General features: G+C 42.9%; 2 protein-coding genes across 6 annotated transcripts in view; both read right to left on the minus strand.

Annotated features, from left to right (window-relative positions):
- Nucleotides 1-2,553: 2,553 nt before the first annotated feature.
- On the minus strand, nucleotides 2,554-8,822 carry FIGNL1 (fidgetin like 1). Of its 2 annotated transcripts, none has more exons than XM_008962885.5 (3): nucleotides 8,726-8,822; nucleotides 6,603-6,711; nucleotides 2,554-5,720 (listed from the first exon to the last, which is right to left on the minus strand). In XM_008962885.5, exon 3 carries the CDS (start codon nucleotides 5,708-5,710, stop codon nucleotides 3,686-3,688), a length of 2,025 nt encoding a protein of 674 aa, XP_008961133.1. In that variant the 5' UTR covers nucleotides 5,711-5,720; nucleotides 6,603-6,711; nucleotides 8,726-8,822; the 3' UTR covers nucleotides 2,554-3,685. The 2 variants fall into 2 exon arrangements, with proteins under 2 accessions (XP_008961133.1, XP_063462305.1); XM_063606235.1 differs by having other exon boundaries at nucleotides 6,603-8,148; nucleotides 8,726-8,797.
- An 8,038-nt stretch (nucleotides 8,823-16,860) lies between these two features.
- Nucleotides 16,861-25,828, minus strand: part of DDC (dopa decarboxylase) — a 100,570-nt gene continuing 91,602 nt past the window's right edge. For all 4 annotated transcript variants that reach the window (XM_057302876.2, XM_003810535.4, XM_055115942.2 and 1 more), the window contains 3 exons: nucleotides 23,444-23,545; nucleotides 19,439-19,657; nucleotides 16,861-17,269 (listed from right to left, as the gene is read on the minus strand). In XM_057302876.2, coding sequence (XP_057158859.1) covers nucleotides 19,457-19,657; nucleotides 23,444-23,545 — 303 coding nt within the window. In that variant the 3' untranslated portion in view covers nucleotides 16,861-17,269; nucleotides 19,439-19,456. The remainder of the gene's footprint in view (nucleotides 17,270-19,438; nucleotides 19,658-23,443; nucleotides 23,546-25,828) is intronic.

Consider the following 25,828-nt stretch of genomic DNA (forward strand, 5'->3'; position numbering starts at 1 on the left):
CCCAAGACTCCCTCCATTCACCCAGGCTGCTGGGGCAAACCTTCAAGATGGCCTCACCTGCTTAAACTGTTTAAAATGTGCTCCCTCACCACCAGCTCCCCAACTGAGGTCAAGAACTAGGAATATAAGAAGGAAGTTAAAAGATGTTATCTTTATCCAACCTGTCCTTTTGCCATGGACCTTGATAGAATCCTTTCTTTTAATCAGATCCCTAAAGGTGGGCTGTAAAGTGTCCCTTAAAAAAACACTGGGGAGTAACAATGGAGACCAATAAATAACATATAAGCATGAGTAGAGAAAAATAATAATCTGGGACAGACCTTTAAAAAAGTTCTAAAGTGTAGAAAAGGAGAAACATAACTAAGAGATATTTCTTTGGAATTAGAATTTTTCCACAAAACTAAAGATAGATGGCATATGATCTCTAATAATATGATGCAAATACCACAAACACTAAGCAGAATGAGCTAGGACAACCACACAAAATAGCTGAAAAGATCCTTCACAGCAACAAGAGCAAAATCAAGGCAGATTCAAAGAAGATGCACAATCATAAAACATGAACCAGGCCTTTTAAATCTGTATTTTACTATTTAATCTTCTCTCTCCAACAAGACAGGTATAAACTATTCTCACTTTAGAATTGAGATTGAATAATTAAGTAACCAACAGTCACCAGTAAATGACAGAGCCAGAATTCAACAGGTCTATTTGGCTCCACAGCCCATGATCTTTAGACTATGATTCCATTAAGACCAGCTTGTCAATATGAAAGGCACACCTGAGAGATATTTTAGAATTGAGAAAATGAGTTAAAATTTCAGAAAAATTAGAAATTTACCACAGAATGAATACATATCAAAAGGATCATATATTATTATTAGATGTATAATAAAGATTTAAGAAGGCCTGAAATCATAAATTAGAATTACCATATTCATATCAAAATTGTTAAGCATTAATACCATAACCAAGTGACACGTTTAGTAAAATGTGTATTTCTGCTAAGGGAATGTAATTTTTGAAGACATTAAATATCAGGCTAGCATTCATGTTTCTGAAACAATAGCTAAAGACAGGGCAGTGCCACACTCGAGATAATTTAATCCAAGATTATTATATTCAATGAAGACAATCGCATGTGGCGAGAGTAAGCAATCTTAAAGTTTCAGTAAGCTTCCTATCCAACTGCTTCAGAAACACTCAAAATCACAAAGTGTTGAGACAAAGAATGCTTCTCTGTGGTATAACGTAGAAACAACAGTTGACTCCCCAGCTCAAATTTTCTTTCCAGCTTTAAAATATCCTGACTATTCCTTTCAGGTTTAGATTCTTATTTAACAGAGTAGACCTTAATTCAGGAAACACCATTTCTTGAGCTAACAAGAGAGACATGGGCTCTGCTTAATCCAAGATGAGCTAAACCAACTAGACTTTCTCTCCTTGTCACAATTTCTAAACTCCATAGAAAGAAGTGGCCCTGTGGCTGGTGATCAAGGGAGCTTAAAGTCAGGGCTGGCAGAAGCTGTAACTGAAAAAAACTGATAATAAATATTAAGACCAAATTTCAGAGCTAAATAAAACATTAACAGCTAGAGGGCAAATGCTGATAAATCTAAATAGCTAGACCCAAGAAGGTGGGAGTGATCTGCAATTAAACACCAAGAAAGAAAAACTAGAGAATTCCTTGACATCAATACCAAAGAAACCAAGTTTATAGTGCTGTTTATATAGAAATAGAAAGGGATAAAGACAGTAATGAATATTGTGGAATGTTTTAGGATGTTAAAAGATATAACTAAGAACTGAAGACAAGAAGTTTAACGTCCAAATTCTAATAAAAAAGGCCAGGCGTGGTGGCTCATGCCTGTAATCCCAACACTTCAGGAGGCTGAGGTGGGTGGATCGTTTGAGGCCAGGAGTTCGAAAGCAGCCTGGGCAACATGGTGAAACCCCATCTCGATTAAAAATACAAAAATTAGCTGGGTGTGGTGGTGCACACCTGTGGTCTCAGCTACAAGGGAGACTGAGGCACAAGAATCACTGGAACCCAGGAGGCAGAGGTTGCAGTGAGCTGAGATCACACCACTGCACTCCAGCCTAGGAAACACAGCGAGACTGTTTCAAAATAACCAAAACAAAACAAAAAATGAATTCTAATGAAAGACAATCACATATTACAAAGGGAAAAACTAAAAATTGCAACAATCTTTTAACATAAAAACAGAAGGCAAACCAAGAATAAAAATTTAAACTATATACACAAACTGTCTAAATTCAACAACTAAAAGTGTTTCAATTTGTCATTTCAAATTGCACTGTTCACAAGAGAAAACATTAGAACTTAAATGTAACCTCCACGAGACCAAGGATATTTGTGTTGTTCATTGCTCTACCTTCAGTACCTTCAGTTTTTTGAATAAATGCAAAAAGAATGCCAACAAATACCAAAACTGCCTACTGCCCAATGCTGCCACAGCTCTGATTCAGTGCAGATGGAGTTTTACACAGGAACTACTTTTTCAAGAGGACAATTTAGAATGGAAGCCAAAAGCTTTAAAAAGTGCATATTCTTTAATCCAAGAATTACTCAAGAAATTTATACATTTTTTAAAAAGATAACCAAATGCATCCCACATAGTTCCTTTACAATAAACAAAAGATAAACAACCTAGCGTCCTGTCCTATATGCGCTCTACCAGATGACTCAATTATAGTCCATCCATCCATGGAATCCTAGACAATCATAAAAGGGCATTTATGTTAACATGGAAAGTGAAGACACGCTTTGAAGAATAGGCTACAAGACAGAATACATTATACAATCCTACTGCTGTATAAAACAAAACATCTGGAAGAATATATGCTTAAATATTAATAGTGTATCCCGCAAAGTGGTAGAATAATAGTGACTTTTATTCTTTTTACTTATCTCTATTTTCTCATGTTTCTGTAATGAACATGTTTCATAAAACAAAATGGGTCTGTTATAAAAATCTGAAAACTTATTTTTGAAAGAGAGCAGTATTACAGGCTGTAGTGTCAAATAAAATATTAATGTTAAATATCACACGCTCCCGTGAAAATAACCAACATTCTTAATTAACCTTTCAGTTCTGTGAATCTAATACTAGATCACACCTTGCTATTTCTGAAAATGTTAGTCCTGATAAAAATTAAAAACCATAAAAGAGGTAACAAATTGGCTGAAGAAAGTAAAAATTGGCACTTTAGCTTTGAGATCTTAAATCTACTTAAATAACACTAAGCAATACTTTGTCCAAATGTAAACCATTATACTAGCTGACATTAAGAATTATGTGGCCATCAGAAGGCACTTTCTTCAATAAAAGATGAATATTATTCAGACACAACTTTATATGTAATCTTCAACTAAAAAAAATTTGAGCTCACTTTTCATGTTACATAGCTTCAAGATAAAGACTTCTTAGAAACAAAAGTTCATTCTCACTTTGTTCAAATAGGCTTACATATCAGGTAATCACTGGAAAGCAAAACTTACATTAACATACACTATGTCAATCAGATGTAAAATCTGTGCTATTATTTGAAGTACAGAATTTAGAATATATTCTTAAAAACACAATTAACACATCCCCAACTTTCTATGCTAAAAAATAAAGAAGACTGTACTACAGAGATGCCTTGATTCCAAGTATCCCACTTACTTTCCACAACCAAAAGTTTTGTTCCAGTTTTCATAAAGCTCTAAATCTTTTGGAGAAACACTAGGTCGCACAGTTCTAAAAGCATTTTCAAAATCAATATAAGCTATGGGTCGAACTTGATCCGGTGTTATGGTAGCAATGTCAGCAGTTTGTAAACTGCGAATAGGACCAAGAGAAGCCTCCCTGCAAAGCTGTGTCATGTCTGCTCCTGAAAACGCATCAGACTGCTGTACAATCTGTTCAATTTCTTCTTCACTGAGGCAACACTGCTCTTTGGACATTAGATTAATTACTATCTGTTTCCTGGCTGAAGCTTCTGGGAGGGGAATATAAAGCCTTTTCACCAATCTTCTCCGGGCAGCCTCATCAATTTCTTGTGGCCGATTTGTTGCTCCCACCACTAGGATACGATCTTCAGAAGATGTTGTTGCTCCATCTAATTGAACTAAAAATTCTGTTTTTATCCTTCTAGAAGATTCATGCTCACCATCTCCCCGTTGAGATAACAAGGAATCAATTTCGTCAATAAATATCACAGCTGGTTGCTGACACCTTGCAACAGCAAACAATGCACGGACCATTTTCTCCCCCTCACCTACCCATTTAGAAGTTAAGGATGAAGCAGAGATGCTAAAGAATGTTGCCCCAGACTGACTAGCAATGCACTTGCCAATTAGAGTTTTACCAGTCCCAGGAGGACCAAAGAGCAAAATTCCTTTAGGGGGTCCCCTTAAACCAGTAAAGATGTCTGGCCTCAACATGGGCCACACAACTATTTCCTTTATGGTGGCTTTAGCAAATTCTACTCCTGCAATATCTTCCCAATTTACTGGAGGTCCATGATCCATAATCTCATTCATAATAAGTTCAATCATCTTTGGCTCCAAGTTCTTCAGACGCTCATCAACTGGATGTGCTGGTTCTGTAGGTCCTGCCCCGTAAGGCTTACATTGCATTCCTCCATTCTGCTCCCCCCCATCTTGCTTGGGTATAGGAGGAACAAACTTTCCAAGTATCCCTCGGGATCTACTAGCTCCTAGAGACTTTTTTACACCACCATATGAAGACCCTGATGCACGCTGAGGTTGGTGGCACTTTTTTTGCTGATCTATCCATAATTGTTCTTTTGCAGTTTTAAATGTAGGCAGGTTGCTATCCTCCTTTGGGCCATTATCTTCTGTTTTACTACAAGCCTTATTCAGTATTGGATTGGAAAGTGCATCAATGGTGCCAGAACCATAAAAAGACTTCCTCTGTGGATTTTCACAGGCAGCAGGAAAACAAGACTGGTTAGATAAGAACACATTAAGTCCTATGTTTTCTTTTGGAGAGCTGTGATTTTCCTTTTTGACATTTCCAAACAACGGTGTGACATGGAATTTTGCAGTAGCTGACTCACCTACAGGTGCTGAGAATGTAGGACAAGTCCTAGCAGTGTTAGTCACCATAGGTGGCTGGGCATTCTGAAGGAGTGTCAAAGGATTGCTCTCTGGGAAGTCTTGGGTCCGGTCTCGATCATGAGCTGAGTTAGGTAATGAGTCACTCTCTTGAGAACTACCACAAACACTAAATTTAGGAAGATCAAAGACAGTGGCCTCCTTATGGATTACCACTGATGCAAGAGCAGGTTCCAACAGAGAATCTTTGAATTTTTTGCCAGCTTGCATCATCTTCTGTACACTACTCATTTTGAAAACATTATTTATTGACAATCCAGACTGCCACTTGTCACTATCTGTTTGTTGAGATCCTGCCAAAGTTAAAATGTTTTCTGCATAATTATTCAACCCAGATTCAACATTGTCAGAATCAATAATTGCAGAATATTTCTCTGCATATTTTTTGAACAGTTTGGTAGCACAGACCTGGGAAATCTCAGAGTTTGCCCATGCATACTGAATGCGTAATATCTGTGCACGGTATGCATCTGCCTTCCGTCCGGTACATATGCCAGATGTAATTGCGAAGTAATTCTTCTGCCATTCACTCAGGTGCACAGATCTAGAGCTGGAGGTCTGCATTTTAGAGGTTCTATAACAAACAATAAAAATGAAAATCAGTATGAAGGAAAACAAAGGCAATACTTTAAATATAATTTTGAAACTTCTGCTAATCTGAAGGAAGGGACACTGGACTTTTTATTTATAATGTAGATTTATAAGGACAGGTTATAAGAGAAATATCTAGTTAACTATAGATTTCAAGTATTCAAGACATATCAATATGAAGTCTTCAAAATTAAGGACTTGATTAAATAATAATTTATATGAGTTAAATTGTTTTAGTTACATAATTTTACCTGTAGGGAAAGCATTCATAAGGTTTAAAATTAATTTTAAATTTTAAAAACAATGGAACTATAGATACATAAAGCAAAACAAAATAAACAAGAGGTTTAAGTCTGATCTATAAAACTAGGTGAATGAGCTTAAGTGAGCTTTTTACTATCACTGATGGTTTATTTTTATTTTATTTTTATTTTTTTTGAGACAGTGTCTCGCTCTGTCACCCAGGCTGCTGGAGGGCAGTGGCACTCTCAGCTCACTGCAACCTCCACCTCGCGGGTTCAAGTGATTCTCCTGCCCCAGCTTCCCAAGTAGCTGGGATTACAGGCACCCGCCACCACCCCTGGCTAATTTTTGTATTTTTAGTAGAGATGGGGTTTCGCCATGTTAGTCAGGCTGATCTTGAACTCCTGACCTCAGGTAATCCACCCGCCTCAGCCTCCCAAAGTGCTGGGATTACAGGCGTGAGCCACCGCGCCCAGCTGGTTCTTCAGTTTTCCTATCTGCAAAGTGAGAGGAACCATTGGAAGAATCAAATCAAGCAATGACTATGAAAATAATCTGAAAACTATCATTATCCTTATCACACAAATGTAGAAACCGAGGCTGAGAGACTTAAAGAACTTACTTGAGATCACACAGCCAGTTATGAATGGTATCAGAAATCGAACACAAGCAGTTTCACTCCAGGTACTGTGCACTTCTGCATGTACACAATGCTCCTTGATGCTGCTATCCTAGGTCACAGATTGAACAGCATGGATCACAAATTTAAACTATGGCATATTTAAATGGTTTTAATAACATTCATGAATAAGTTCATCACCCTAAACAGAATGCCCTAGAATATCTCTGTTTCCTAATTTCACATAATTATTAAAAAGTGAAACTGTTACAATAAATGAAATAAGAGAACAAGCTAGCCTACTGGGAAAATGCTTTTACTTTAGATTTCTTCTGTCAAGTTATTCGCATAAGCTTCCTCACATTGTTACCTTTAAACAGAACTACAGATGTATCATATTGCTAGATATATAGAATTTACTTACATATCCACAAGAAAAATTTATGAAAAATTTTTTGTTTCCTAACAGTATTTCAATTAAATGAAAACCAAGAAACCCTACTTTAGGTTCAAGTATTTGAAATTTTGCCTTCCAAATTACTTGTAAGTACAACAGCCAGGTTTAATGCAGCTTTTATCTCCCATAATGCCTTACAAAGACATTTGTCACATTGTAAGTAGGTGTTCACAAATCTTTGTTTAAAAAACAATAAGAAAACTTAAGATCCAGAGCTTTAAAGACACTGTAATTTATTTAAAGCTGTAAAGCTAAATAAGCTAGAGTCAAAACTAGATCTGACCTCTTCTGTCAAGCAGTTCATCCTTTTTTTCACTATACCATTTTGATGTTAAACTCATTTATACAATACTGGAAATGAGAAACTGAAAGAAAGGTGACTCGGAAAACACTTGACACAAACTTTCACAATTAATATTATCATTCTCTTCCTCTCCATGGCTTCATTCCCCTTTATCATCTGTTATCCTGAAATTTCTACCATACCTCAGAGTTCTAGTCACTGTTCTCAGAATAAACCCCCTTCTCTTTTCCATCTTCACCTTTCCTTCAATATTCATCTTCCAAGTCTTACTTCTTCCTTTCAATTCAATCATTTAAATGGCAAATATGGATAACCAAAAACTGGCCATCACCGATCAGTGACACAACCATTGTCTTGTTTACCATTTCCAAGTCAATTTAACCTTCATGGCCTTTCCTAGATCTAAAAAGTATGATTAATTAGCACTGTCATATGAACTGCATTTCAATCTTCTTTATTTTGCCAATGTTCTGATTATTTTAATAATGTCATTATCTGTCTTCCTAGACAGTTGGCTTCTGCAGGGAGGAATTGTGTTCCATTCCATTCACATTGTCTTACTACCTAGAATACAGTGTCCTTTGGAATAATAGCTACTAAAATACTGACGGAGTGCCTACTCAGTACCAAGCACTGTACAAGCCTTTCATAGGATTCTATTCTTGATGCAAAACGGGAGTTAAGAGCACAGGGTCTGGAACCAGGCTGCCTGCTTTCAAATCCTGGCTCTATCATCTGCCAGCAGTGACTGCAGGAAAATCTCTTAATGTCTTTCTGCCGGCTTTCACCTATAAAAGAAGCGCAGCAACATCACTGAGCTGACAAGGTATTTTAATTCTGCAAAGCACTAGACAGAGGACTCAGCACTTAGAAAATACTCTATAAAATACTGCTTCTTCTGATTCCTCACAATGACCCCTGAAAGGTATGAGCCCTTCTTTCTCATCACAGAGATTAAGAGCTTGCCTGGGTCACAGGGGAACTGACTGACCCCCGCTGTGGGCGCCCAGAGCCCCGCTGGGCCCGGTAAATGCCTGCGGTAAGCGGCCCCGCCCCCGGACAAGCTCTGCCAAAGGAAGCCTCCCGCAGACCTGGCCCCGAGCCTGCCGTCCACGCCGGGCCCCAGCTTCCTAATCCTGGATGAGTCTGGTTCTGGGCTAGCGGGTCAGCCACCCTCCCGCTAAGACAGAAGCAAAAGGGCACAGCCACTGCCTGGCTCCCGCCTCCCACGGCCTCCCGCGAAGTCGCCGCCCCGCGACCCCCAGCATTCCAGAGGCACACGCCCGCCTCTCCCCTACGCCCCAACCCTGATGCTCCACAGGGGTCAGCAGCGCCCCTGCCCCGCCTCCCGTCACCGCATCCTACCTGCGGCTGGTCTGGGACGCTGGCAGCCTCCGAAAAGCGCGGGGACTGACGTGCGCCTGCGCGCTGCTGTCGCCCTCGGGATCGCGCCGTACGTGCGTGCGTGAGTGCGTGAGTGCGTGCGTGCGTGCGTTCGGCGCGCGGGGCGTGGGCGCGGCACCTGGGCCCGGGCACCGCCACTTAGGCCCTAGCTCCGACCAGTGGTGTTGTATGAACGCTTATTACATCATTGTGCATAGGCTTCATTTTTAAAAGTACTCCCAAATAAATACAAGGAGGCGATGGAAATTGAATGAAGATTCGAAGGATTCCCATAGAGCGTGGCTCACTTGCCCTCACCGGGAGAGCGAGCCGCGGCTCACCTGGGAGAGCAAAGCGTGGCTCTCCTGCGCCCACCCGGGAGAGCAAACAATGGCTCACCGGCGCCCACCCGGGAGAGCAAAGCGTGGCTCACCTGCGCCCACTCGGGAAAGCCAGCCGCCATCCTGTGCTGCAGGCAGGGAGCGGGCGGCGGGAGAGGAGCGGATCCACTTAGGTCAGCAGTTAAAACGTCGTTACAAGAGGCCACCCCGACATCGCGGGGCCTGTGGCTGCGCCCCCTCTTGAATTCAGGCCTAGCACATCTCACCTCTGCCCCTCGCACCCTGCAGTCTGCGCTCCATACAGCACGTGAGCGGGTGCTCAGCAATGTTCCCTGGCTGAAAGAACCGCATAGAGTAGCATGCAAAAATGACACGCATGTTTAAGATAAAATAAGGGAGAGGACACCTGTTCTGACTGAGTCCGGCAACTCAGATCTCCCCGCAGCCAACATCTACATTCCTTTGGACAGCTCTCTGCTGTGTAGGGACACCTCCCTGGAACTTTGAAAAGCACCCCATCATTACCTTCCACTTTGTTCTGGAGCAAGGTTTCAAAAGAAGAGTGCCGTATTTTGATTAATTTAGTGAATTGGATTTTCAGACACAAGTAAGAGCATCCACTTAGTGGCCTCTGCAGTAAATAATGATATCAGATCACATAACAAGAAGACTGGAGGTTGGCGGGAAATCTGGACCTGGTGACTCAAAGAAGTCATGAAGGACCATCTCTCCATTCTGCGACCTTCTCGCCTGTGGATTTTCCTCCCCGGGCTTGTCACCTCATTGTCGAGAGATGCCCTCACAATCCAAGCCAGGCAGCCTCACATGACCAGACCTAAAACACAAAGAGGGAGCCAAACTGAGAAAGGACCTTTTCCCTCTGAACACTTCTCTCTTGGAAAAAGAAAATGTTTCCCAGAAAGCCTCGTAGCCTTCCTCTTATATCTCCTTGACTATCTGGGACCCGGATCCCTGGATATCCTTTCCTGAGAAAGAGAGGGTCTGGGGCAGGGGATAGAGAAAATGACTAGCAACTAGCAGCACATGATGTTTAAACATAAGATTTAAATAAATGCAAGGCACAAACAATTTGAAGACTTTTTTAAAGTTTTTAAAATCTTCACAAAATAAAAAGGAATTGGACAATGCACTTTAAAAACTAGAAGACATTTCACTGAAAACAGCATCTCCTAATTCATTTAATGGCTTAGATAGTAATAGAAAATTATTTTATTCTAATTCCATACTTTATCAACTAATTTTAATTATTTTATAATTACCCAAAATATGTCATGTAGAATGAAAATAAAAGAAAATGAAAACAGTTATATCAAGGCCAAGTCAGTTGTATGTTTACTGGCTATTTAGAAATTTCTAAATACGTGTATATTTAGAAATGACTATATAGATACTATTTGGGTAATGTTAGGGATGGAAAGTTTATGTCCCCCCAAAATTTGTATGTTGAAATCCTAAGCCCAATGTGATGGTTTTAAGGGGTGGGGCCTTTGTGAGGTGATTAGGTCATGAGAGTGGAGACTTCATGGATGAGAATAGTAAGTATCCTTATAAAAGAGACTCCAGAGGCTGGGTGCAGTGTCTCATGCCTGTAATCCCAGCACTTTGGGAGGCCGAGGCAGGTGGATCGCCTGGGGTCAGGAGTTCGAGACCAGCCTGGCCAACATGGCAAAACCCTGTCTCTACTAAAAATACAAAAATTAGCCAGGTGTGGTGGGCACCTGTAATCCCAGCTACTTAGGAGGCTGAGGCCTGAGAATTGCTTGAACCCAGGAGGTGGAGGTTGCAGTGAACTGAGATCGCGCCACTGCACTCCAGCCTGGGGGACAGAGTGAGACTGTCTCCAAAAAATAAAATACAGTAAAAGAGACTCCAAATAACTTTCTAGCCCTCTTGCCACCACCTAAGGATGCAAAGAGTTGACAGCAACCTGGAAGAGCCCTCACCAGAACTCGACCATTCTGGCACTCTGACTTCCAGCCTCCACTGTGAGAAATAAATTTCTGTTGTTTATGAGCCACTCAGCATATGGTACTTTGTAGCCCTAGACAGGCTAAGACAGGTAATTAGCAATTTTAGGTGATTTTCATCATCAAAATTTTCATGATGGCATTTTGGAGAATTCATATAAACCACTCTGTTACCCTCCTAAAAGTATTGCTCAAATACTGAATTATATTTATGCTTGCCAAAGTTAATTTTTTTCCAACAAGTAACACTAGCCACTTCATTTTGTGCTTTTGATACAAAAGCATTTCCCAATCCAGCGGCTTTCATCTTCTGGCCTGGTTGGCAAAAGTGTAACTCACTTCTGCACCCTCTCTGAACCCTAGTCTCCTCCTCAAATGTAAAACAGGAATTAACCTTTCTTACCCAGGAAGCCATTATAAGGATTATAATCAACATAAGATATAATTATTTAATTATCAAAGCAGTTGCTGGCATGTGGCAGGCATTCAACAGAAACCGTGTTGCTATGTTATTTTTATTGTTACCATTAATATTCCTATTGGGATTGAAACCCTTATGTCATATCAAAACTTTTCCATCTTTGACAAATGAGACATATTAGGATAGTATCTTAATAATATGTAAGAGTTTAGTGCTTGAGCTATTCAATTATTAAACTTTGCTTCCAAGACCACAGACTGGTGGTATATACTGTGTGCGTGTGTGTGTGTGTGTGTGTGTTTGTGTGTGTGTATGAGAAAGAATATGCTGTTCTTTTCTTCTTCTGGGTAGAAGTTGTTGAGCCTTCAAGGGAAGAGGTTTTCACCTACAGCAGACAGTGCCAGTTCTCTTGGTGTGAGGGATTCTGGGAGATGGCTGCCCATTTCCATATTCATGAATTTTATAAACATGGTCTCAGATAAATGCAAGTGTACACTTCGGTGAGCTCATTTGTTTTTGAACAGAGGGGATAATACGGTCCTAAATAATGTGCTTCCCTGTCAGCCAGGAGAGTTACATTCTGGAGATGTGTGTGTCAGTGGGTGCGGGAGGCAGGTGGTGTTGAGGAGATAGGGAAGCCAACAGGACAAAGCTCAGAGGGAAAACAGCCCAATCTAAATCCAGTTCTTTCTCTGTGTGGATTCCCACTGACTTCCAAACCTCTCAGCTCCCTGACTCAGTGGTAAGGAAGAAAAAAGTACCAGGATTGAGGGGATGGTATTCTAGCCCTCCAGCAGAGGAGTAAGATGTGTGAGCCCAGGGTGAAGCAAGTGCACAATTTTAGTAAAAGATTTTCATTGGCCATACTGAATGAATCATAAAGGGATGTGAAGAGGCTACCTCTGGCATCATTGTCATAAACACAGCTGGTGAGGGGGGAGGTGGTGTTCTCCTTGTGTCAAAAGACAAAATTATTTACAGATCAAATTGGCTTTTATTCATGATTCATGAATCCAGTAGCCTCCATTCTATAAAATAGAATTAGAGTTCCCACTGGGGAATGGCAGAACAGTGGTTTTGTAAGGTGGGAACAAGGAAACAGTATTATTTTAAAGGTTGATTGGTTAGTGTCAGCTTCAGACTACTTTTCTCGTCATGGTTATAGCAAATGGGACTTCCTTATTACTCTGACTCAGGTAGACTGAACTCTTTCTGATGGGTTGCTGTGACTCTTGTTTTCAAGAAAAACTGGTCTATTTGGGGACCACCAGCTTTCTTAAAGTTTCAGCTTGGTTAAATGGCACTTAGCATGAGTGACTCCACTTTAGTTTGGTCTGTTGGGACCTAGTGCAGGAGCTCACTCTAAAACAATGCCCTCCCATAATTTTTCTATAACACCTGAAACGGGGTAGAGCAGAGATGGAAGGAAACATTTGCTTGGGTCGTCATTTTCCTCAAGGACTGCGCTACCAATTGGAGTCAACACTTCTAGGTGCCTCCAGTTTGGTACAGTATGTAAGGGGTTGAATTGCATCCCCCAAACAGATATGTTGAAGTCCTAACCCCTGGCACCTGTGAATGTGGCCTTATTTGGAAAGAGGGTTGTTACAGCCATAATCCAGTTAAGATGAGGTCCTTCTGGATTAGGGTGGGCCCTCATCCGATTGATTGGTGTCCTTATAAAGAAAAGGAAAAGAGTCGCAGAGGGAAGAAGGCCATGTGAAGATGGGGGCAGAGATTGGAGTGATGCTGTCACAAGCCAAGGAATGTCTGGGTTACCAATAGCTGGACTTTGTAGACAGCATGGCCCTGCCAACACCTCAATTTCAGTTTCTGCCTCCAGAACTGTGAGAGAACACGTTTATGTTATTTGAAGACACTGAGACTGCCGTCCATTGTTCCAGCAGCCACAGGAAACGAATGCCCTGCATTCTTACAGCACTGCGGCAGGGGTGGAGTGATTAAGAGCAGGGGCTGTGGAGTCAGCTTTCCAGGATTCAAGTCCCAGCTCCACTGCTCAGGAGCCACTACTGAGAATTGTTCAGAATCAACCCAGCTGAGGTCTGAAGATCATTTAGACCGGAGCCTGGCCCACGGTAAGCACTGCCCAGGTGCCAGGTGTTATTATGGCTGGGCTGGCCAGTTCTTCCTCTTAGGTTTCCTTGCTTAGAGTTTGGGAAGGAAAAAATAACCCACCTTGTTGGTGTTTTTTTCTACTGTTTTTAGGCTGCTTAACCTTGCTGTTTCATAAAGTAGCCAAATTCTCTTATTTTCACAGGACATTGGAATCTCAGATATACAAGGAAGCTGAAGAATTTTCTAATTTTCAGTCCAATCTCATGGACTGAAAAGTCAGTCTCATAGAAGAATGACTTTCCGATGTCCCAACTCTTGGTTTTTTCCTATCTCCATTTGAGCACCTACAAGGGAGAATTCACTGCCCTGTAAGAAAACACTTTCCACTTGCTGATAGGCTGACTTCTGAGTTTTTCTTTGTATTGAAAATCTGTCTCTTTCACTTTGTCTTTGGAGCTAGAGAGGAGACTCTTCAAATTAAAGGGAGTGTAAAATGTGAAGACAGCTGCTGAGTCCTCTTTGAGTCTGTCCTGTGAGACACCCTTCCATTTAGAACTCTTCCTGTGTGACTTGGCTCCTCTCTCACAACACCTGGGGACACATCCATCTCATAAATCCTGGGGTCTAGATCTCACTTCCACATTGGAGCACTTTGGGATTCACGAGGTCTGCTGCAATACAGCCTGCTCTGTTATCTTCTTCCTCTTTCCTCTACCATCCATTGCACATCTGTGCTCTGGGGAACCATTCACAAGTTTCTCTAAATTGGTTGCTCCAGATGTATCCAGTTTATGCAAGCAACTTACACTCACAGTGCTTTCTTATTAATTTTTTTCTACTACTTATTACAAGTGTAAGTTATGGCAAGTAACTCAGAGGTATTAAGGAAATAGATTTTGATATCAAATGCAGTTGAAAAGGCAAAAAAAAATTCTAGTGTTTGATGTTTGGATATTTACATAATTTAGAAAAGCAATGAAATGACCCCTAGATAAAAAAGCCATTAGTCAATGTTCATATCTTTCCTCAAATGTAGACTTTCTGAATTGCATACCAGCAGAATCAGTTTCTAATTTGTCATGTCTGTTGGATTTCTGAATTAAGGGGTGCGGGTGTGGAGTCAGTGGATATTAGAACTGCCCTCCCTTGGGGTCTTCTCCTCTCTTGTTTCTCTTTGAACTGTGGCACACCCTCATGATGATCAAGGGGCCACCCAGTGACACCTGCTCCCCTTTTTGTCTTGGGCTTTCCTGCAGGCTCCTTGGTGATGGGCATGTGGTCAGCAACAAAGAGATTCTCCAGGTTTAGGGAGTATTGCTGTTTGCTGGATTTTAGAGAGAAGACATGTGATTCCAGGACAAATCTTTCATATCAGCTGTTAGTTGTGTCTAGATCAATCTGGGACTTTCCCAACACTAAGCAGGAGGGGCCTGTTATCAGGAGATACCAGAGGTCAGTAAGGAAACATCTAATTCCAGCGCCAGCAGCACTTTGTGCACTCTTTTTGACAATAACTTGAATATGTATTTAAATAAAGATGCTCTGTATTGACCACAGATATTAGTCTGAATAATCCAAAACTTTAAAAACTTCCCCACATTGGATGTGGGGTCTAGGGGCCCCCTAGGGATGGTCTAGGGTCCAAGACTTTACCTTGGTAGGCAAAGACAGGGCTTTACCCAGAAGAGAATAAATGTCTTCACTGCCAGTTACCTTCAGAAATGGTTAATCCTGGGGAGCAGATGGCATCTTTTGCAGCGTAGTTTACTGGGCAAGAGCGTGGATTCTAGAGCCAGGCTGCCTGGGCTCCAATCCCAGCTTGGTCACTGATTATATGACCTTGGAATAAATCACTAAACCTTGCAATGCCTCAGTTTTCTCACATGTAAAATGAGCATAATAATTGAGCCCGCATCATAGAATTTTAAAATAAGTATTAAATTAATACTTTAAAACACGTGTAACAGTGCCTGGCATACAGCAAGTGCTATGGGTGTGTTCTTGTTAAATAAACTGGGAGGAAGTTATTCTTCCTGTTTCTAGGGCTGGGGGATTCAGATCTGAGAACCACTTTATGGAGGAACCTGGAGAAGTCAGGAGGTGGGGTGAACTGCCATGAGTTACCTAGAAATGAGCGAGAAATCAGACAAGCTTTTCTCTCTGTTCGGTCTGTGTCTAAGCTGATGTCTTAGACTCTCCATCAAAAGGATCCAGCCAGTTCAGAGGGAGGAAATCTTCAGTCACTTGCTGGCCTCCTGCCCTGCTTCTGTACAGCATCCTCGTTGGCCCCTGCCACCCAGTCTCCTCCCTCCCATCAGGTCTCAGCCATCTTTCTGAAGTATATTTGTGGATGAGTCTGGATGAGCCCACTAAAGCAGAGAGCTGGTATCAATGATGTTGGTGGCTCACACTGGAGCCCTTGCAGCAATCTTAACTCACGGGCTGAAAAATAATCTTGTAAAATTTAGACATCCCAGCCTCAACTCAACCGGAGTACTCCACACTCCACTGGTCCTATCAAGGGTGGCCCCTGGTGGGCCCCAAAAACACAGCCTCTGTCCCCACATCATGATGGAGGTCAGGTCTTGTTTGCTGTTGAGTAGAGAACAAATGACCTGACTAAATTAGATGGGGAACTACTTGGCATCTGACATATTTCCAGATTTTTGAGTAACAGATCGTATCATTCACTTAGTTCACATAGATATCTGAGGTCTTTGAAATTCAAATATGCTTGGTAATAACCCAAGGACCCTTTCTGACAGTGCCTTTGATAGTTCTGTAGTCTTCAAAGGACAAGAACTAATCTTTGGATTAAAACACATGTTTCTAAAAGCAAAATGGTTCCCAATACAGATAGTGAACTTAAAGTGAGATTGAGTAAATACCATATCCTTGTTGGAATTGATGTTTACAGAAGTACTCTTCAGTTGCTTATCAATCATGATACTACAGGACAGATAGACTTGTCGGGCCAGAAAATCAAGGCCCAGAAAGCCAGAGAATCCTTCCCATCACAGCAGAGACCTCGATCTCATTGCTCCAGGTTGACTCTTGGTTCTAATTTTATTTCCACAGAAGTTGAAGTCATCTTCAAGTAAAACCTGTGTATTGTTAATGTATCCAAAACAGTGCCTGACATATACTAGGCACTCAGTGAACATTTGCTGAATAAATGAATGCCGTTTAAAAACATCCAAGGATGCTGTATCTTTGTCTACTTTGGAGGGAATGTCTGTATCACAAGAATAAATTTGATACAACATAAAACAAGATGATCATCTGACACAATTAGTATTTCACTTGAATTGTTTATTAGGCATTTAGCCACATGACAAAAGACAATTTGAAGACCACAGATATAATTTCAAGTTGCGTGAACATCGATTGCCCTGGAAAATATGTCAGTGAGGCTTTCCTGCCACTTCTGATGACTGCAAGAACATGAAAATCTATAATGTTTTAATCAACAAAAATTACAGCTAATGAGTAAAAGCTATGGCCATGAAGATTAACTTTTTAATTAGCAAATAATATTTCTTTGTTGATGAGATACTAAGCAGACAAAATCACAACCCTCTGGATAACTTTGGAGAAAGACATGGGAAGCCACAGACAGACTCAGTTCCATGAAGGCAGGATGATATTTATTTGCTTCTTATTCCAGTTTTCAGATATATCTCTCTTCAACTTTTGATTCCTACAGGGAAAAAAATAGCATGAGCATATGGCTACATTAAAAAAAATAAAGAATAAGAATTGCATGTACTTCTTATTTGAATATAAAGAACAAACGTATAATTTCTCCAATGAAACAGACAATTGTGCAATGCCAAAGAGTTTGAACTTAAATAAAGGAATTTTTATTGCCAATCTGGCTTCTCTGATGAAAATTGTATTAGTGTCAACTAGAATCTCTGCCTAATTTTCTACCCTCTGTAAAATAAGAATAGTTCCTACTTTCTCTCAGAGCTATGACCACATGAATATGTGTAATAAACTCAAATAAGTACAAGTAAAATCAAGATATTAAGATTTTTATTGTTCTAATCTGTCCAAAACAACATACATGCATTAGGACTTACTATTGTATCACATATCTTTTTAAAAATTGAATTTCATTTTTACCTTTTGAATCTACAGCAAATATAATGACTCCAGAGGAACTGAGACTCCTATCGGAAACACACCTTTGCTGATAAATTTTCAGAGCTACACTCTCCACATATGTTCTTCTGGGCGTATGTCAATAAGATCCTGATATGATACATGCTTATGAGATAGATGCAAACGTGGTGTTGCAGAAATGCGAGTCGGGAGCGTTTGCCTGATAGGGATTTGTTTCGTATAGAGCTTACAGCGGTACTTTCCCTCCCCTCACATAGTCTTACGCTGAGAGCAGTGGAATAACTTCAACATATAAGCCGCTCCCCACTACCTTCCAGAGATGCTTGAGATACCACTTTGGAGTTGCTCTGGGTCAGCAGTTCTTCCTCAGACCCCAGGTCTCTCTCAGCTTATGAGTAGGGGAAGGCCCTGGTTGCACCAGGGAAAGGACCTGGTTCTCAGGGCACATTTTGACTCAGAAGGTAGCCCTTTGGCTTCAACTTTCAGGAGCCATGGATAGGTCTATCACATATACCAAACATGATTTTCAACTTCTGACTTGTTGAGCACTATACTTTTTCAGATATTCACAATTAAAATCAACAGCAAAGAAGATAAAAATTGTAGGCAATCAGGAAATGCATTACATGATCCACAGATTCTAAATCCCCCACGGGTTATAATGAACGAGCCATTGCAAAAGGGAGAGGGAGAGAGAGAAAGAGAAGCAGACCCTAAGGAGGGATCACAGATTCTTCCACCAAATGGGACAAAAAGACAAAAAAAAAAAAAAGAAACAGAAAAAGGTAGACATACCCCAACAGGATCACATTCTTAAGATAACCTAATGAAGAGGCTTTCTAAGGTTGTCTAGGTTCCCACAAACATAATTTTAAATACCCTCCATGTTGCCAACACTGCATTTATTTAAAATGTGTGCTTTGTTTTTACAAATTAACTGCATGCTGTCTCCAGGGTTTAACTATGAGGGGTAAACCCCTCACAACTGCAAGAAGCCCGGTAGTCAAAACATATCCTTTCTTCAAACCATCAAGAATTTGGACGGCAAGTCGTGAGTCATAATAAATTCCCTTTTTATTGTTTTCATTAGTTCTCTAAAGGTCACCAGTTTCTTATATGAGCTTGTTATGATATAAGTTATCTCAACAAATGCTGTTTGAAGAAACCTGAAGTATTATAGAGATTGATGTAAGAATAAAAAGTAAAAGTCTAAGTTTTAAAAGAATTATTACAATGTATCATTCTTTCTACTTCTCCAGAATTAACATGGTTTTCTCTTCTTCCTGTTTTTTTGTTTGTTTGTTTGTTTGTTTGTTTGAGACTGAGTCTTGCATTGTCGCCAGGCTGTAACGCAGTGGCGTGATCTCGGCTCACTGCAACCTCCGCCTCCCAGGTTCATGCGATTCTCCTGCCTCAGCCTCTGGAATAGCTGGGATTACAGGTGCATGCCACCACGCCCAGCTAGTTTTTGTATTTTTAGTAAAGACGGGGTTTCACCACGTTGGCCAGGATGGTCTCAATCTCTTGACCTCATGATCTGCCCACCCTGGCCTCCCAAAGTGCTGGGATTACAGGCGTGAGCCACCGCACCCGGCCTTCTCTTCCTTATTTTAAGGTGAGGGAAATGCACTCTGGCAGCATTGAGTGGCCAGGCTGGGCCTGTAGCTGGGTCTGGACTCCAGGAGGACACTCTTGCCACGGGACAAGGAGACAGGCAGAAAATGAGCCCAGGGCAGCCTACCTGCAGCTGGCTTCACTCCTACTCCCTCTCTGCTCGCAGCACGTCGGCCGCCAGCTCTTTGATGTGTTCCCAGGCCCGCTGCACATGGGCAGATTCCACGGTGCGAGAACAGATGGCAAAGCGCAGAACAAACTTGTCCCTGAGGTGACATGGAACCAAGTGGATTTTTTTGGCACTGTTTATTCTTTGCAGAAGAGCTTCATTCACTTTGTTGGAACCCTGGAGGGATTGAAAGAGAGGAGCTGTGCTCAGGTCTCTGAGGACTCAAAAATCAACTGGTCATGTAGGAAAGACAGTGCTTGGCAACCCTACCGTACATCAGGAAGAAGCCGACTAACCATCCCCCTTGCGTTTACGATGTTACAAAATTCAACAAAATAATAGTAATGCACCCTAAAAGACTGCATGCATCTTCTCCCCACAGACAATTTCTCTATATTCAGATGTGCCATTAAAAGATGACCCTTCCATGGTCTAAGTTTTTTTAAGGAAAATAAGGATCCCTGGATATGTAATCTACAAATATATGAGCTTAAACAGCAGAATTGGGGTTTCTGATGGCACCAGGGGAGGAGTCTCTAAATTCTCACGGAAACATAGAAGAGTCTCAGCAACCTAGAAAATGAAGCATAACGGTCAAGCTAGTGCTAGAATCTGAGAAGAATGTCCATGAACCACAGGACCGAGCAACCACTGGTGCCTCTCCAGACAAGCACGGCCCACCAGCCTGGGGTAGGGGCAGAGGCTCCACCCCTCCCACTACACTAGAGATGGAAGCCTGGTATCAATAAGCCAATGGGAAGCCCTTGCTGTCCTGCCTGGGCCCTGCTTCCACAGCAGCCGGTCTTCTGACACTTCACCTCCACCTCCCTTTGCTCCTCTGTCCTTCTTCTGTTTGCAGGCAGTGACTCCATGTCTTCTAAGCCATGGAGTCTTAAATAGAAGGAACTGAATGTGGGACACTGCATCCTAGTCACCCAAACCTCACAGGACTGCACTTCGTGGCCCTGTCTTCAGAGTGGAGAAGCAGGGAGGATGAGTGGGAAGGAGAGAGTTCTATCCACTCCATGGAACCACCTCAGACGAGCACCTGCAGGATGCTGGCACCTGGCCATAGAGCTGCACAAATCCCCTGACCTCTAGCTATGGGCCTGAGCGCCCTGCTCCTGTTGTGCCCAGGTAGACAGTGATGGGCCAGAGGAAATTTGGAAACCGTGGGTGAACACCAAGGCTGGGTGAATCTGGATGAGGACTCAAGGATGAGGATAGAGAAAAAAACAAATTATCGTACCAAGGGAATGGAATTTTACCAAAAAGACTCAGTATGAGAGCAAACATCTGCAAAGTATAGAGCACAGAAAATGGAAGCAAATTATTTAGGAAAAATGTGCTTGCCATTTTCAAACAGACTGGATAGGGCAGTACTTCCATGAAGTAGAGGCAAGAAGCCTAGCAGAGGTGGGACAATTACAATGAACAAAGTAGGCTGAGTGCACACAGATGGAGACCAAGCAAGTTCTGGCCGTAATGAGGATGGAGGGAGAGGGACCATGATGCCATAGCAACATCACATCTGCTTTAGTAAAGAGCCACATGACACACTGAAGCATTCAGCATGAGAGGACCTGAAATTCAGATTAGAGAGGATTAGACCAAGAGAGAGTGAGGCCAAGATGGCAGATATGGAGGCAGAAAAGTGAGCCACAGTGTTTGACTAACGTGCTTCCTCCAGAAACTGGATTTGCAGACTGGAGGCACAAGCAAAGTTTTACAAAAGGAAACATTTGTCAGCTGAAAAATGCCCTGGACTTCCTTCATGAGAGGACTCACTACATGGCATGAGAGAAGAATGGACAGAAACCAGTACACAGATGGGTTTGGTGGCATCTACAAATTATGCAAATAAAATAAAAGCCATAACCTTGACGACATTATGCTAAGTGAAGAAGACAGTCATAAAAGGCAATATGTTGTATGATTTCATTTATACAAATGTCCAGAATAGACAAACCTACAGAGACAGAAAACAGATTAGTAGCCCTGAGGATGGGGAAAGTGGCATGACTGGGTGTGGGGTTTCTTTTAGGGGGATGAAAATGTTCTAGAATTAGATTGTGGTGATGGCTGCACAATTCTGTAGAAGTACTAAAAATACTCAAACGTAGCCTTTTTTTTTGAGACGGAGTCTTGCTCTGTCGCCCAGGCTGGAGCGCAGTAGCACAATCTCGGCTCACTTTAACCTCCACCTCCCAGGTTCAAGTGATTCTCCTGCCTCAGCCTCCCGAGTAGCTGGGATTACAAGCATGTGCCACCACTCCTGACTAATTTTTGTATTTGTAGTAGAGACAAGGTTTCACCATGTTGGTCAGGCTGTTCTCGAACTCCTGACCTCAAGTGATCTGGCCTCCTCGGCCTCCCAAAATGCTGGGATTACAGGCGTGAGCCACCACGCCCAGCCCAAATGTAAACTTTAAATGAACAAAGTGAATTATATCTCAATAGAACTGTTAAAAAAATAGAATATAAAAGTCCTAGAAGAAAACTGTCAGCAAAAACAAGAATGAAAACAACTGCTTGATAGCAGATGAGTCTAATAAGCACGATGCCAACACTAAGGTTGGTTGACTGGACACATCCTGGACATGGATGGACTGAGGCTTCTCCCACAAACATCCAGGGCGTGTCTTGCCCTCTCGGTCCTCTGTGCACCTCCCAGGTCTCATCACTTTGTGCTCTTCCAAGGGCTCAAGTCTCCTCTCCTGCTCTGCTACCTGCAGGCTTTCCCACGGCTGCAGCTCCTCCTCGCCTCAGAGCTCCAAGAGTCAAGTGAGGCAAAAGGACATAGTAGGTGGAGTGGCAGTGCCACACTCTGACTGGCAGCCCCTTGACAATGACACTGACCCCAGCCTGCTCCTTCTCCTGAGTGCTGTCTTTAATTTGAACAAGGAAGCCTCCTGGAAAGGCTTGAAATGATTGTGAATTAAAAGCTACCTCAGCCGGGCGCAGTGGCTCACGCCTGTAATCCCAGCACTTTAAGAGGCTGAGGCGGGTGGATCACGAGGTCAGAAGTTCGAGACCAGCCTGACCAACATGGTGAAACCCCATCTCTAAAAATACAAAAATTAGCTGGACGTGGTGGCACACACCTGTAATCCCAGCTACTCAAGAGGCTGAAGCAGGAGAATCACTTGAACCGGGAGGCAGAGGTTGCAGTGAGCCGAGATTACACCACTGCACTCCAGCCTGGGCAACAGAGTGGGAGACTCTGTCTCCAAAAAGAAAAAAACAAAACAAAACAAAAAAAACCTTATAAACCAAACAGACAGAGCATTTGGTCTCACCTGGCTCTGTGTACACAAGGGAGATTACCAAGGGGCATGTGTGCAGTGCATCTTAGAGCCTTTTTGAGAACTGTATCATGATTCTCAGTAGAGATGGCTTATGCCCCAACCCGTGTGGGCCAGCCTGCCCTCACCTGGTGAATGCACAGCATCAGGCAGCAAAATAACAGCACGCCACAACACAGTATCAAACAGACTCCTGTGTGGGCATCTTGTAAAGGTGCGCAGCCAGCAGCTCTAGGGTGGGGCCCAAGACTGGCTTTTCTAAGGAGCTCCCAGACAATGCTGATGATGCTGATGCTGTGGATCCACAGAAGACGCTCAGATTAGTGAGGCTATGGACAGGCCGCTGTCCTCCAAGGAGGGCCAGTGGCAGAGGTGTGGGATGGAGCCTTGAGGAAGGAAAAATGGTAAAGATTCTGCGGCCAATAAGCTATGTAAGTTAGAAGTCTCATGGCAGGCTTGAGGAAGCGGGAACAGCCACTGTGCATGGAAACAAGGCTGTGCAGCATGGGGCAGGGCAGGCCGGTGGGCCAAAGAATGCAGGCTTTGCTCTGCCATCTCTGGAGAGCCAGTGCCAGTGTTCGAGCATGGAGGTAATGAACAACACTTTTCCCTCTGTCACATTCACAGAAAATGAAGAATGGAATAGATGTAGACAAACCTTTAGCCGAAAGCAGACAAGCCCCAGAATGACTTCCACACAGATTTCAAAGCGGGGATCCTGGCGCACCAGTGACTCAAACTCATGGGACAGCAGGACATGCTTCAAAGAGGAAAGGGAAAATCTGTTTTTCTCATGGCCATTTAATTCAGAACTTAACTACCTAGAAAACCTTATTAGACTGCCCATGTATAATTCATTTAGATGCTCTTGGCAATTTTCCTCAAGTGCTTTTACCGTTCACTGACCAGCTGTTTCCAGGCAGGCTAAGAAACTCATTCCCTACATTAGCACAGGTCTATTGTCTTCAGAACACCAATTGTCATTTTCTTCTGTTCATGGGACTATTCTTATCCCACCCAAACTGTCTTTTATAATGTTAGAATAAACACCGTGAGGAGGTATTTGATCATTCTGGAAGAGACAATGGCTAATGCCCATCGAGTTGCTCCTCTGTGCTTGCGGTGCCAGCGCTCACCACTGCGGCATCCTCGGGACAGCCCACAACACAGAGGATATCATGATTATCCCCATTTTGGAGATAAGAAAACAGGCTGGGAGAGGGTGAGCGACATGCCCAAGGTGCACCCGGAGGCCTTGGCTGAGCTGGGATTCTAAGGCAGCCTGATGGAGCTGCAGCTCTGTGGCTGCCACAGCTGTTGCTCCTCCTCCGCGTTTGCCACCTAGAGCTGGGCATCCTGTCCGCTCTGTCACATTCAGAAACGGCCTTCCTCTCATTGAATACCACACTGACCTTATTTCACTTCCAGATAGTTATAGAACTCAGAAGCTATTCAGATAGCATGTGATCCTAGGAGAAGTAGCCCTCCGTGGCGTAGGCCCGTGCCTTGCTCATTCTAAGCCCGCGCATACAGCAGGGCCCCCATGTTGCAGGTGCTGGGGAGGACCTGCGGAAACGCGGCGCCTCGCGAGCAGGGGGTGGCTGGGACAAAAACACGTGTCATACGAGCGGTTCCTCGTCATGCCACCAGAGAGCGCCAAAGACCTCGGCCTCATGGGCGATCCCGAAAGCCGGTTCCCGCCCAAGGAGACAGGCTTTGAGCATCGCTGGACTCTGCTCCTAAGGCAGGATTGGGTCCCCTTTAAGAAAGAAGTGGGGTGTGTTTTAAACAGGAGGCAGCATGATCATAACTAGCTGTCCTTGAGCTTAAAGATGTCATCATTGTGGGGGAGATAAATCCCTTATTTTTTGGCTTTCTTTCCCCAAAAAAGCTGAATTCGTCTCAAATGGGTAGAGGGGGATTTCCTACCCAGGAATTCATATACATACTCCTTTCCCAGTTCTCGCCCCCAAACAGGTCCTCATAGTGCTCGGCAGCTCCTGGAACTGTCCTCACCGAAGCTTTGGGAGTAGGCAGTTCATGGCACATCCTAGGCATTCTATGAAGCTTGCAAATGGATGTGTTTATATATGCTGTGCCACAGAGGAGGTCGCTGGGGACACCTGCCCCTGCACAGCTGGTTGTGAAGTGGCAACAGGACTTAAAATGGAGGGCTGTTACCATTACTAAGGCTGAATATCACAAGTGTGCTTGTTCCCATGAAGCCTGGGGACCTCTGTCCATCAAGATGAGGCCACAGCTTAGGAAGGACACCAGGATCAGAGAGAGCCAGCAGAACAGCAGCAGGCCTTCTGCAGCTGGCTAAACGGGTGGCTCTAGGCAGGTCCAGGCTCATATTCAGGACTCAGTTTCCTCATTTTTTTTTTTTTTTTTTGGTGAGATGGAGTCTTGCTTTGTCACCTAGGCTTTAGTGCAGTGGCACAATCTCTGCTCATTGCAACCTCTGCCTCCCGGGTTCAAGTGATTCTCCTGCCTCAGCCTCCCGAGTAGCTGGGATTACAGGTGCCTGCCACCATGCCTGGCTAATTTTTTGTATTTTTTTTTTAGTAGAGACAAGGTTTCAGTATGTTGGCCAGGCTGGTCTAGAACTCCTGACTTCATGACTTGCCCACCTCGGCCTCCCAAAGTGCTGGGATTACATGCGTGAGCCACCGCGCCCAGCCAATTGTTATTTTTTTTTTAAAAAAAAAAAGCAGGGGAGTGGGGCTTGGAGCTGATAAGTGGTTCTCAAATTTTAGTGCATAGAGAAGGTGTCTGGTTTGCTTGTTAAAACAGAGGTTGCTGGGCCCCACTGCAGGCCAGCACTGCTGGTCTGCAAGCATGTCTGAGAACCACTGGACTAGGGAATATCTACCTTATTCTGGCAATTTTGGGGGAGAAAAACACAGTCCTTATGTTCTCATGATTGCCATTGCTCAATGAACTTCATTCTTGTCTAGATGTGGCTAAAGCACAACCTATGTGATGTTTCTACTGTGACCATCTTCCTGGACCTGATAACCTGCAATCTTAACGAAAGTGA

This window comes from Pan paniscus, chromosome 6, assembly GCF_029289425.2.
Source record: "Pan paniscus chromosome 6, NHGRI_mPanPan1-v2.0_pri, whole genome shotgun sequence".
NCBI classification, from domain to species: domain Eukaryota; kingdom Metazoa; phylum Chordata; class Mammalia; order Primates; family Hominidae; genus Pan; species Pan paniscus.